This window comes from Camellia sinensis, chromosome 4, assembly GCF_055761805.1.
Source record: "Camellia sinensis isolate YWXY chromosome 4, ASM5576180v1, whole genome shotgun sequence".
Taxonomy (NCBI): Eukaryota; Viridiplantae; Streptophyta; class Magnoliopsida; order Ericales; family Theaceae; genus Camellia; species Camellia sinensis.
Window position 1 is genome coordinate 68,974,235 of NC_138964.1, and position 13,857 is coordinate 68,988,091.

Here is a 13,857-nt window from a genome sequence, read left to right on the forward strand (position 1 = left end):
TAAAACGGTTGCATGATACGCTTCGTTACAGCTTTCTTTGCATGATCATAAGTTATGTTCGGCATCTTGCATTTTCAGTTGCATTTTGCCCCTGCCCTCGGGCACATATCTTATCTGTAGCTTGTATGTTTGTCTAAGTCTTTGGCCTTGTCAAAAATGGGTCGTCTCTGGGCTTTGACACTCACTCCCGTCATTGTTATGACTTTCGAGTTATGTCAAAGAGGGGCAACTGTAGACACCCCATTTTTGACCGTCCTCAAGACTTGGACGTCACCGCTTGAACACTCGGTGATCATCCATGTTTGTGTTTGTTTTGAGTTCCCAGAGGTCTTGGCTACGCATCTTGCCTCAGGATCTCTGGACTTGCTTGTTCTGTGCTTGGTTTTACAACAAGGACTTGTTTGTTTTTGCACCTGAGGGTAGAGAGTAGCTTGTTAGCTACCCCTGGCACTCACCGGCCCTGGCTAGAGGCCACCGGCCGTGTCTTCTTGCTACCGGCCATTGGTGAAATATACCATTGGCCGGTCGGCATTTGGTGTGGTCGGCCGACCATCTGTTTGGCCAATGGCCTCCTTTTCTGGCCGATACCACCTTTTTGCCTTTTTTAGGCATAATGCATGCTAGCTGTGCCAGCTGGAATGCACGGACCCTGCCCCCCATGCACGGGTGCGGCTGTTTTGAACCTTTGCACCCTTTTTGGTCCAAGCTTCCTAGAGAAGATTGCACCCTTTGCTCAAGCTTCTTGAGGAAGCTTGACCCTTTGTCATAGCTTCCTCAAGAAGCTTGCCCCCTTAGCTTAGCTTCCCTTGGAAGCCTTGACCCTTTTTGAATAGTTTCCCTTGGAAGCTTAGTCTTTGCATTGTCTATATAAGAGACCCCTCTTTTCCTTTGATGGGGTTCAGCAAAATCAGACCTAGAACATATATATTCTGATACATACATCTTCTTTCTCTATATCTCCCTCTCTCTCTTCATTTGTGTGTGTTCGAGGGCCTAAAAGGGTGATTTGTTCTTACTTTTGCACTAAAACACACACCATTACACCATACTTCAACTTTGGGAGGTGTTGAGGGTTTATTCTTGAGGTTTTGAGCTGGTTTTGATCAGAAGAAGGTGGCTGGACTTGCTGTTCTTGAGATGTTCTTCAAGGGTAACACTTTTGCTTTAGATTCCCCAATCTTGCACTAGCTTTTGACCTGCTTTGCATACTGATTTGAGGTTCGTGTATAACTGAAAAAAGTCTTGTATTTGCATGCTTAAGATACTTCATTAAGGTCATTTTGTTGTTTGGGGTCGATCTCCCTCTCTTAGGCCTTGTTTGGCCCCTTTTGTGCTCTCTTCGATAAGCTTTGGGGACTTTTGTGTATTGGCCTTCTCACCACTGAAATCTAGTGGAGTTTCAGTGGCGAAGAAGGGGTTTTGAAGTATTGCATAGGGGAGGGACACCCCTCTCCCTTGGTCTCTCTTTTGTTTGTATTTTTGGCCCATAAGGGTAGCGTGTATGATTAGTTGTTCTTGGCTTCATTCCGGAGGTTTTTGGGTGTTATTGGGTCATATTATGTCTCTGTTTTTGGTCGGATTGAAGGTCCCTTGCATGCATAATATACTTTCTTTGTATTCCCCCATTATGCCTAGAAGTGCATCATGCATTTAATCTACTATGATCTCATGTTTTGGCCTAACTTTGTGAAGTTCTTAGCCATGTCTTACCATGCTTAAGGTCTGTTGGGTGCTTATTTGATCATATTTACCATGTTTGGTATAGCCCCTTTGTATTTTGGCTTGTGAGCCTTGAGGGTGTGAGTTATGAGCATGTTTTAGTTGGGTTGTTTCAATGATTTGGAGTCATTTCATGTGCCATGTCAGTCCCTAATCCATATTCCTATGCTTGCATCCATCACCCTTTTCATGCCTTGAAGAGGTGTCCTTTTGTGCCTTGAAATGAGTATTGTGCATGCTTATGTATTTAAGTCTTTGGGGCTGCCATATTAGTGGTTTTTGGGGCATATTTTGATGCATAAAAACTCTATTTTGGGTTGCTTAGTTCATGCTATGTTTGCTTGGGGTAGGTGTTGAGCAATGCTCTGTTTTGTGGCCTTGAATACCTTCTATTTTGCATCCATTCCCTAGCATATCTTGTTGTCATCTTTCGCATGCTTTTCAGAGTTTAATATGAGTGTTTAATGTCCAAGCATATTGCCTTTAAGTATGCTTAAAGTTGTCCCCTTTCATGCTTAGATGGTAGGCCTTGGTGTGTGCATGCTTGCATGCATAAGTTGTGCCATTTTTGACCCTTTTGGCCAATGTTTTAGGGTGTGGCTGAGGCCTCCCATGTCAGTCTAAGTCCATTCTCGTACATCGTTGTATGATTGACTTGTTGCCTCTCGTTGCATGCTTGCATTGTACCATGTTTGCATCACATGTTAAATTGTATTGTATTGCCTCTTGCATGATTAGCACATTGCATCCTTGCATAATAGATTGCATTGCATTTGGCATGTTTTGCATCTTAGCATCATGTTGCATTCTTGAGCCATGTTTGTATACATGCATTGCATTGCTTGGTTTGGGGTGTCAAACCAAGCATGAGGATTGAGAGTGTTCGTACTCCAAGTGACGTAACACGTCTCAATCCTCGGTCGTCGACGCCCTTGATCTCAATATGATAGGGTGTTGGCATTTATCTCTTTTGTTGCATGCATTTTACATTGAATGGCAAACTTGGCCTCTTAGGCCATCATGCATCAAAATGCATAATTGATGGCCCGAGGGTCAAGGGTCATGCTCCCTTGAGTCCATTGCATGATGGGGAGTGTGGTCATGCTCACATTTGCTTGAAAATTTCATGCCATACACTGCTTGCCCTCTGCTGCTGTCAACTGCAGGATTTTGCAGGAAGAAATAGCCGGCCGGCTAGTTGGAGTGCCGACCGACCAAATACAATTAGCCGGTGGCTCAACCAATGGTCGGTGACCATTCCCTTCGGCCGGTGGTGTTCCCACTTGGTCGGTGATGCTCCCCAGTGTTCAGAGAAGCCTCTTTGGGACTTGTGCAAATATTCAGATGAGCAGGGCAGTGTAAACAGAAGCAACAATGCTATGGCAGCGAGTTTTCGAGCGGGGTGAGTCAAGCATGCATCATTCGCATATTCTGAGGCAGAGTTGCGGCAGTCTCTTTAGCTTCACATTTAAATTATTTTTGTGATTAATTTGTTAATTAATTAAGAGGGTCTGTAATAATTGATTAGCTAGGATAGTTGATTCATTATTCGGACTGTATTATTCTTTCGGATCCTCCGAGCGAGGGCAACTGTGTAATAAGTGTGTGTGAGTGTGTGTATGTTTTCTAACCCCCACTTCTTTCTTCCTTTTTATTTACTAGCCTTCGATGGTTAGTATTATGACATATTTAAAATTAGCATACCTTATGTTATGCATGCGTGCATTCATACATTTGTCTTGCATGCACCGGGCTTGGCGCATCATACTAACTGCATTCGTGTTTCAATTCCAAATTGAATACGTGTTAGTTGTAGCATTTTGCATGTCATTTTAGAATAGTCGAGCCTATTGTATTCGCATTCCTGCATGTGTTGCATTAGGCATTTCTGTATAGTTAGGATCATGCATGGATTTCTAACATAGCTTTTGTTTTAGCTTGGAGTACTCGGTAAGCTTTTACGCTTTAGCATCCTTGCACGCGTGTGAACGTTGCTATGACAGCATGATTACCATGAGGCTATTTGCTTATGTGATATAACTGCTTGAATGCCTGTGGATGGAGGTTGAATTACCTGAATTGGAATAATGCATTAAAACCGTGAGTTTTAAGCCCACTTGATAGTGGCAAAAACCATCTTTTCTAAAGCCCACTTGAGGGTGGCAAAACCTGCATTTTAGCCAACTTACGAGTAGCAAACTGCTTTCAAAAAGCAAACACGAAATGTTTTGTTCTAACTCAGGCGATTCAGTCTATACTTGTATACTGTGCGCATCACATAGTAAATCTAGGCTAATAACCGGAATAAGAACGCATAATGTTTTGAAAACAAGATATCATGATTAGTAGAGGCCGATCTTCGGATCGGGCGAGAGGGGATGCTCATAGCTGACCTTCCCCATTCGTACCCAAGTTCCCGAGCCGAGGCAACTCTGGTGATGATGGACACGTGGCCTTAGGCAAATGAGTCAGGGTTTCGTAAATTCTCCCAAAATAAAATATTTAGGTGGCGACTCTGTATCTGGCAAAGCAGTCCATGTTTGGCACTTCTTTACAAAAATCTGTTTTTCAAAACGATTTACCGGATTTGGACTCTTTCGTTCAGATTAAGAACCTTGACAATTAGAGTCTGAACTGTAGTGAGCCTAAAGACGAACAGAACGGGACTCATCCTTTCGGGGCGTTCGAGGATGTCTACAGTAGCACAACCTTTGAAAGTCCGTACGTGCTAGGGGACTATAAGCATTTGTAGCACAACCTTTGAAAGTCTGTACGTGCCAGGGGACTTTAAGCATTTGTGGCACTAGTCCATACGTGCTAGGGGACTATAAGCATTTGTAGCACAACCTTTGAAAGTCCTTACGTGCTAGAGGACTCTAAGCTTTTGTAGCACCTTTGTTAATGTTACCCCTTGAAACTTGAAAGCCTTGAAAGACTTTGATTGATGAAGCTTGAAAGACTTGTTAGATGAACTTGTTTTGTCTATGATTTTGTGCAAGATATAATGTGTATCGCTTTGATAAAGATCTCGGATATTATTCATGCATACCCTTTATTACTTGTACCATTCACTGAGTATCCAAACTCACCCTCTTTATACATATGTAGGTGATGAGCAGGACGGCGGTGACGCCGAGATGTTCTTTTCAACTTGTTTTGGACTCGCATTTTGTAGCATCTTGAAGATCATGCTTCTTAGCTTGTAATTCATTGTGTTTTGTATATGATGGCATGAGAAGCCTTTTGGTCAAGATGTATTTTGTATTTCATTTTATTGTATCCAAGTTGTAAGACCTTGATAAGATGTATGACATTCCATTCGATCTATGCACAACTCTTATGGACTAATTAGATTTAAATTTATTGCTTCCGCACATGTTAGCCCCATATGTATACTCTGATTGTGTGTGAATCCTTGCAAGTTGGCCTTCGGTAATCTTAGATTACTGGCCATCATGGCACCATTCTACTAGGGGCGGAATGGGGTCGTGACACTGTGAGTATCTTTCCTAGCTGGATTGCAACCCTTCAAAATTTCACCTACAAAATTATTAAGTTTTAAGAGAAGAATGCTCAACGGAGAATGGGTTGCAATCCAGCTAGAACATCACAACCTTCCACCTTTGCCGGCTCCATAAACGGTGGGGATGTGCACACCCAAAACCATCCGTTTTTCCACATTTGCCGACTCCAGAAACAGTGGGCTCGTGGACATCCCAAAATCTTTTCCCATATTCATTAGGTGATACGCGCAGACAGGGCAATTGGGCACCTTGACTCCCTGCGCGAGTACCGATTACAATACGCAACTCAAATCCAACCCGACTCAGTACCCGGACTTATAAGCTAATTACTACCATTTTTAACTTTCAACCATTGGCACCAAGGTAATACCAAAAGAAATCCACAATGCATGTGTTGCATGAATTTGTAAAGAATGCACAATTTTCCTAAATGATATCAATTCAAAATAGTGCAACTCTTCCCATTTCATAAATCAAGGCATTCCCATCATCATTCATCACCTCATCTCAAGTTCAACATCAAAAGGGAACCTCCAAACTTGCATTTCAAACCCAAAACCAAGTAATTACACTCAATTTCATATTCTAGAAATTAATTGAGTAAAACCCCTTTTGTAAATGAAGTTTGAAAATTGGGGTTTGAGGAAAATGAGAAAAATTGGGGGTTTTCTCTCCATTATGAAATTGAGGCAATCATCAATCATAAACAATGATATTCCATCACAATAAGTGTAATTCCTTCAACAATCACATGATTTCACCCTCATTATTCCAAATCTTTAGTTTATAAGCTCAAATCAATACATATATATATACATATATACACATTTATATGAATAACTAAGGAAATCACCACATAGGCTATTCAAGTTGAAGCTATAAAGAGTTAAAAACACCCCTACCTCAAATTTGTATGCTAGGGTTGCGATACACACTCATACTTCGAACATCAAGCGGAACAATTAGTGAAAGTGACGATCTAGCTCTTCTTCCCACTAATCTTGCGTGAATCTCGAAGCAAGATCGAAGAAATCTATGGTTTTGTGAGCTAGGGTTTTCGAGAAAAAGTGAGTTGGGAAGTGAGAGAAAGGAAGAATGTAAAGAAAAATGCTTGGAGTCACTATTTAAAATCTTTTGTCACTAGCAGGTCGCTCAAGCGCAGGTTTTGTCTCTTGAGCGTAAGACACGAATAGGTGATCTCGCTTGAGCGCAGCTTCCTTCGCTTGAGCGGAAAAGAATATGTCCTAGAAGTTCTGTAGAGCTATAGTGAAACTACGAGCTACAGTGAAACTACGCTCGAGCGACAACTTCTTCGCTCGAGCGGCCTGTCTGCAAAATTGACATTTTCAGGGAGCTAAGGATCTACGCTCGAGTGAGAAAAGCTTCGCTCGAGCGGAGCGAAAAGCTTAGGTGTCATAACCTACCCTCCTTAAAAAATTTTGTCCCCGAAATTTCGGTAATGTCTACCGAAAACAATTGAAATAACTCCCCAGAAGACCAATACCGATACTATAATGCTCCCAATCACCACAACATCTATATAATATACAAAAATGTGATTTTTTGATGATCTAAACTCATATGTCTTACACAATCTCATTATAACACATTCACCAACAACTCATTCGCATGCAATTAGCCACAATGTAAACATTAACATCACATAAACCACGAATATTACATGTCTCTAAACAATTCAAGATATTTTTCTCGAACTTCCACTTCCTTTTCCCAAGTAGCTTCTTCCACTCCATGGTGATGCCAAAGTACCTTAACGAGGGGAATGGTTTTGCCTCTTAGTTCTTGCTCTCGAGTGTCTAAAATCGTTATAGATCTTTCTTCATAAGTAGCATTTTTATCTAGTTCGATGTCGGCCCAATCTAATACATGCGAGGGATCGGGTTCATATTTGCGAAGCATAGAGACATGAAACACATCATGAATTTCGGACATTTGTAGAGGAAGGGCAATACCGTAACCGACTTCTCCCACCCGTTCAACCACGTCAAAAGGGCCAATGTATCAAGGTGCTAGCTTTCCTTTTTGGCCAAATCTCATTAAACCCTTCTTTGGTGATACTTTCAAAAATACATGGTCCCTAACTCCAAAGATTAATGGTCTTCTTCTTCGATCCGCGTAACTCTTTTGCCGACTTTGTGTCGTGATTAGTTTCCTCCGAATAACAGCTACCTTTTTCGTAGTCTCAGGAACTAAGCCCGGACCAAGCATAGGTGAATCTCCTACCTCAATCCAACACACAGGAGACCTACATGGGCGTCCGTATAATGCTTCAAAAGGTGCCATCCCAATGCTAGCTTGAAAACTGTTGTTATAAGCAAATTCGGCTAATGACAGATATTTCTTCCATGTCCTCTTGAAATCTAGTACACAGGCCCTTAATATGTCTTCTAAAATTTGGATGGTATGCTCCAACTGGCCATCGGTTTGAGGGTGATAAGCGGTACTAAAATTCAATTGAGTTCCTATAGCCGTTTGCAAACTTTGCCACAAATCGAGCGATAAAGCAAGGATCTCAATCCTAAACTATACTTATGGGAACTGTAACAACCCGACCCTCGTGCATGTTTTCTGATATATTTTCAGACCCTATTTTGTGTTTCTGAATGCTTAGTGTGAAACCCTATGAGAATTTAAGGCTAAGTGAACTTCATAATTATGGGTGCCTATCTGTCCAACAAGAAACGTATCTGTTGCATTAGAATGTTTGAACAGAAATTGGAACCCTTAGGGGCATAATTATCTAAAATTGAGTTCATATATGTGATCAGCATAATTTTTAGGTAATATTAAGTGTTTCTGTGAAATTTCAATTTCAGATGTTTAAACGATTGATTTTCGTCTTTATTCAATATATATATATATATATATATGTATGCCTGTGAGAAGCCTTAAGACTTAGACACTTCATACAACATATGTCCTGGGAGAAAAGGAAGAAAGGCTAAGATCAAGGGAGAGTAGAGAGAAATTGAAGCCAAGGTAAGTTGGATTTCCCTAACCCAATCCTCTCCCACAATTTTGAAATAGGAAGCTTTTGATGTTGTATAAAATCCAGGATGTGTGTGTGTGTGTGTATGTGTGTGTTGAAGACTTGGCATGATAATTCTACTATATGTGTATTTTGGACCCAATTCAAGTTATCTACCCATGCTTATGCCATGTTTTTGTATATCTATACATGTGTGTGTGAAGTTAAGAGCCTCAAGAATGAAATTATGTTAATGAGCTTCAATTATGCCGTTTTCTTGTCCAAGTCAATTAAGTTGTGTTCATGAGTTTAATATGTTGTGTGTTGTACCTTGATTTACATACTTTTTGAACCACGAATGAACCATGAATCAGCCATAAAAAGCCCAAAGTTAAACCCCTTAAATATGCACCAAGGGTTGAAATATTACAGAATTTCGGATTGGGAAAATGTAGAATTGCCGCACGTGCGGGAGTTTTTGCTATAAAGATATGGCGACACTATTTGTATGGCACTACTTGTGAAGTGTACACCGACCACAAAAGTCTTAAATACCTTTTTACTCAGAAAGAGTTGAATATACGGCAATGAAGGTGGTTAAAACTTATTAAAGATTATGATTTGCAGATCCATTACCATCTTGGCAAAGCCAACACAGTTGCGGATGCGTTGAGTCGGAAAAGTGTGAGGATTTTAGCAAATTTGATTGCAGGGCAAAAGGAATTAGCAAATGAATTGGCCAAAATGGACGTGGATCTCGTATTATATGGACAAGAAGCTTTCGTGATAGCCATAAGAGCCTAACCAGCCTTAATTGTGGAGATTAAATTGCAACAGATGGAAGATGATACTTTAAGGAAGATAAGTGATGAGTTAGGAACCAAGTCAAGGCCGGGGTTTAGTTTGGTGGACACGGTGCTCAAGATTCAAAACCGAATATGTGTTCCCAATGTGTTGAACCTTAAACAAAACCTGATGGAAGAAGCACACACTTTAAGATTTGCAATACAGCTAGGGAGTACCAAAATGTACCGAGATTTGAAACAAAATTTTTGGTGGCCAAGTATGAAGAAAGAGATTGTGGAGTTCGTCTCTAAATGTTTGCAATGTCAGCAAGTGAAAGCGGAGCATCAGAGGCCAGCAGGGTTACTGCAGCCCCTTCCAATCCCAGAATGGAAGTGGGAACATTTGACCATGGATTTCGTCGTAGGGTTACCACGGACTCCTCGAGGCATGAATTCAATATGGGTCATTGTGGACCGATTAACTAAGTCCGCCCATTTCTTACCTGTGAAGACTCAGTATAATGCAGACAAATTGGCAGTAATTTATGTGAACGAAATTGTAAGGCTGCATGGTGTACCGGTCTCAATTGTGTCAGATAGAGATCCGAAGTTTGTTTCCAGATTCTGGCAGAGTTTACAAGAACCATGGGTACCGAGTTAAAGTTTAGCACAACTTTTCATCCTCAGACTGACGGGCAATCTGAGAGAATGATACAGACTCTAGAGGATATGTTCCGAATGTGGGTGTTAGATTTTCAAGAAAGTTGGGAAACCCACCTGCCGTTGGTAGAGTTCGCATACAACAATAGTTACCACTCAAGTATTGAAATGGCACCCTATGATGCTCTTTATGAAAAACCATGTCGTTCTCCCGTATGTTGGGCTGAAGTTGGAGATAAATCCTTACTCGGACCTGAAATTGTTCAGTTGACCATTGAAAAGGTTAAAATTATTCGGGAGAGATTGAAAACTGCTCAAAGTAGACAGAAAAGTTATGCAGACAACCGACAGAGGGACTTAAAATTTAAAGCAGATGATCATGTCTTTATTAAGGCCACTCCGATGAAAGGCCACCCAAGGTTTGGAAAAAGAGGTAAGTTGACACCCCGTTATGTTGGTCCCTTCCAAATTTTGGAAAGAGTAGGTCCAGTAGCTTATCGAGTTGCTCTCCCATCAAATATGAGTCAAGTGCATAACATGTTTCATGTCTCTATGCTTCACGGATATCTTCCAGATCCGTCACATGTTATTGACTACCATCAAATTGAGTTGGATGACAAGCTCATGTATGAGGAAAAACTGATCCGCATTTTGGACCGACAAGTGAAACAACTACGACATCGAGAAATTCCAATGGTAGAAGTGGAGTGGCAAGAACATTACGGAACTGACGCAACTTGGGAAAGAGAGGAGGAAATGCAACATCAGTATCCGCATTTGTTTCTATCCTAAGGTAAAACAAGTTTGAGGGACCAAACTTATTTAAGGGGGGAAGAGTGTAATAACCCGACCCTCGTGCATGTTTTCTGATATATTTTCAGACCCTATTTTGTGTTTCTGAATGCTTAGTATGAAACCCTATGAGAATTTAAGGCTAAGTGAACTTCATAATTATGGGTGCTTATCTGTCCAAAGAGAAACGTATCTGTTGCATTAGAATGTTTGAATAAAAATTTGAAGCCTTAGGGGCTTAATTATCTGAAATTGAGTTCATATATGTGATCAGCATAATTTTTAGGTAATATTAAGCGTTTCTGTGAAATTTCAATTTCAGATGTTTAAACGATTGATTTTTGTCTTTATTCAATATATATATAGATATATATATGTATGCCTGTGAGAAGCCTCAAGACTTAGACACTTCATACAACATATGTCCTGGGAGAAAAGGAAGAAAGGCTAAGATCAAGGGAGAGTAGAGAGAAATTGAAGCCAAGGTAAGTTGGATTTCCCTAACCCAATCCTCTCCCTCAATTTTGAAATAGGAAGCTTTTGATGTTGTATAAAATCCAGGATGTGTGTGTGTGTGTGTATGTGTGTGTTGAAGACTTGGCATGATAATTCTACTATATGTGTATTTTGGACCCAATTCAAGTTATCTACCCATGCTTATGCCATGTTTTTGTATATCTATACATGTGTGTGTGAAGTTAAGAGCCTCAAGAATGAAATTATGTTAATGAGCTTCAATTATGCCGTGTTCTTGTCCAAGTCAATTAAGTTGTGTTCATGAGTTTAATATGTTGTGTGTTGTACCTTGATTTACATACTTTTTGAACCACGAATGAACTATGAATCAGCCATAAAAAGCCCCAAGTTAAACCCCTTAAATATGCACCAAGGGTTGAATTATTGCAGAATTTCGGATTGGGAAAATGCAGAATCGCCGCACGTGCAGGGATCCTAGCCGCACGTGCGGCACATGTTGAAAAGTATGACTTGCTCCGTTTTGCATGTAGGACCCTCTAATATTGTGGAAATGTATATTTGATGCCTTTTCGATATCGATAAATTCCTTCGAAGCAAAGCGGAATAGAAAGTAATTTGATATGGGAAATGAGCTAATATGTAAGTTTTAATATGTGCAGGGCACACTTCGGGAGGAACACGCACGTCGTCACAACACTGTGAGTAGTAGTACCATTATATGCTTCAAATGTAGCTAAAGATTGTCATGAGTATTATGTTCATGCATAAAATGCAACTATGTTATGTTTCAAAATATGTAAAGAAAGAAATGGGAAAGATGAAAAACATTCATTCAGTAAGACTCTGAAACCAAGTTATTCGGTTATTGTAATATGAAACAAAGTGCTACGCGGAACTAAGTGCTACAATGCGAGCCACCTCTATAGTCCGTGTGAGGCACCTCTTGAGTTCATACAAGCATGTTCAAGGGCTAAATGCCAACTCACTCAAGGGCTTAACGCCAACTTATTCAAGGGCCTCGTGCCACTATGTTCAAGGGCTTAACACCACCATGTTTAAGGGCTTTGCGCCATTACGTTTAAGGTCTTATAGCCGTCATGTTTCAAGATATCATGTTGCAAGCTACCATGTTTCAAGACTGAGCCAAGACCGTCATGAAATTAATACAGATTTAGATCAACTATGTGTGCACCTTTTTATGCTCTGATGTATTCTATTTCAAGTCAAGCATTATTTTATTTATGTACTACTATTTACTGAGCTTGGCTCACTCTGTGTTATGTCTGTTTCTGTAGGTAACCAACCAGGTGGTCAGCCCTAGCCCTGACACCCGTTTTCTTTTGTCAACCTTTGTGGGTCCAGGCACTGCACGAAGCCATTTATTTTTGTAAAGTTTGTTAAGATATTGGCTTACCTTTGATTACCCATTTAAGGTTGAATGTATAGAACTTCAATGATTTTCGTATAAGCCCATGATGGGGCTGGGACTGTATGTATGTTTGTATATAACTGATGCTATGAGATATAGTTTGGAACTTTATCTATATTCTATGGTGCTTATGATGCATGTGAGATCCTGGCATGTAGATGTAGCTCAATGGAGATTATATGTATCGTAATTTTCTTATTATATGCTTCCGATAAGACCCCGTATGTTATATACAACAGGTTAAATGTTTGTTTTCGAACGGGTCATGTCCAAACTTGTAGGGGCGGGTTTGAGGATGTGACAAGTGGTATCAGAGCTAGAGTTGCTATCTCACACACGAATCCATTAAGCTTTAGGGTGTCTAGAAAAGATTTAGGCATCATGCATGACACCTTGTAAGTAAATGAAAGGTTGATGGCAACGTTATATAAACTCTGATGATGCTAACAATTTAAAATTATGTCTATTGTATATAATTGATTATCATGTAGGCTATGGTGAGGACAAGGACAGAAGATGCGGAGGATGCTACCTCTGCACGGTTGGATAGGATGGAGAGAATGATTATGGAAATGGCGTAAACCCTACGACAACAACAACAACAGCCTCGACAACAACCGCCACCACCACCGGTACCTCCACCTGTAGTGCAAGACTTTCATGCTGAAGACCGGACCATTACCCTCACTAAGGAGTTTAAAAAGATGAAGCCGTCATCCTTCATAGGAGGAATAGAGCCAATGAAGGTAGAGGCATGGGTGTTGGGAATAGAGAAGTTATTTGAAGTTTTTCCTTGCACCGAAGCTCAAAAGGTGCAACTGGCTGCCTTTACTCTTGAAGACAAGGCGCGGAGGTGGTGGATGCTTGCGAGAACTATGCATCAAGGGTTGACATGGGAGAGGTTCTTGGAATTGTTTTACGATAAGTATTTCCCTCAAAGTATAAGAGATAAGAAGGTAACTGAATTTGAGACTCTCCGATAAGGGAATAAGACCGTTGCTGAGTATGAAGCCCAATTTGCAGAACTAGCCCGGTTCGCGCCTCATATGGTAGACACAAACTATAAGAAGGCACGAAAGTTTGAAGGGGGACTACAGGGTGCTATTCTGGACAAGGTTAATATGCTGAAACTACCTACTTATGTCGATGTACTAGAGAGGGCGGTCATAGCAGAAGGAAACCTCGCTAATCAGAACCGAATCTCTGAATGGAAAGGAAAGAGACAGAATACCCAGTGGTCGAAGGGGTCAATTACTCCAGCAAACAAGAAACAAAATTCAGGGACTTCAACTACTTCTACCCCCAGTCAGGGTTCAATTCCTGTATGTTCAGAGTGTGGAAAGAGGCATTGTGGATTGTGCTATCGGGGGTCTGGAGCCTGCTTTCTCTGTGGAAAAACAGGTCATGTGATCAAGGATTGCCCTCAGAGGAAGCAGCAACAAAATGGCAATAGAACTGCTACCAGTTCAGCGGGGTCGACAC

At 40.8% G+C, this 13,857-nt stretch overlaps 2 protein-coding genes across 2 annotated transcripts in view; both read left to right on the plus strand.

Moving 5' to 3' along the window:
- The window catches only part of LOC145823824 (uncharacterized), a 31,793-nt gene extending 22,115 nt beyond the window's left edge, over positions 1–9,678 (plus strand). Inside the window, exons 5-6 of the mRNA XM_082923350.1 lie at positions 8,860–8,991; positions 9,070–9,678. Of these exons, the coding sequence (XP_082779476.1) occupies positions 8,860–8,991; positions 9,070–9,678 (741 nt within the window). The remainder of the gene's footprint in view (positions 1–8,859; positions 8,992–9,069) is intronic.
- A 167-nt stretch (positions 9,679–9,845) lies between these two features.
- LOC145823826 (uncharacterized) lies at positions 9,846–12,956 on the plus strand. Its single transcript, XM_082923351.1, has 3 exons — positions 9,846–10,110; positions 10,252–10,373; positions 12,867–12,956. The coding sequence occupies exons 1-3, from the start codon at positions 9,846–9,848 to the stop codon at positions 12,954–12,956; spliced, it is 477 nt and encodes a 158-aa protein (XP_082779477.1).
- The last annotated feature ends 901 nt before the right edge of the window (positions 12,957–13,857 follow it).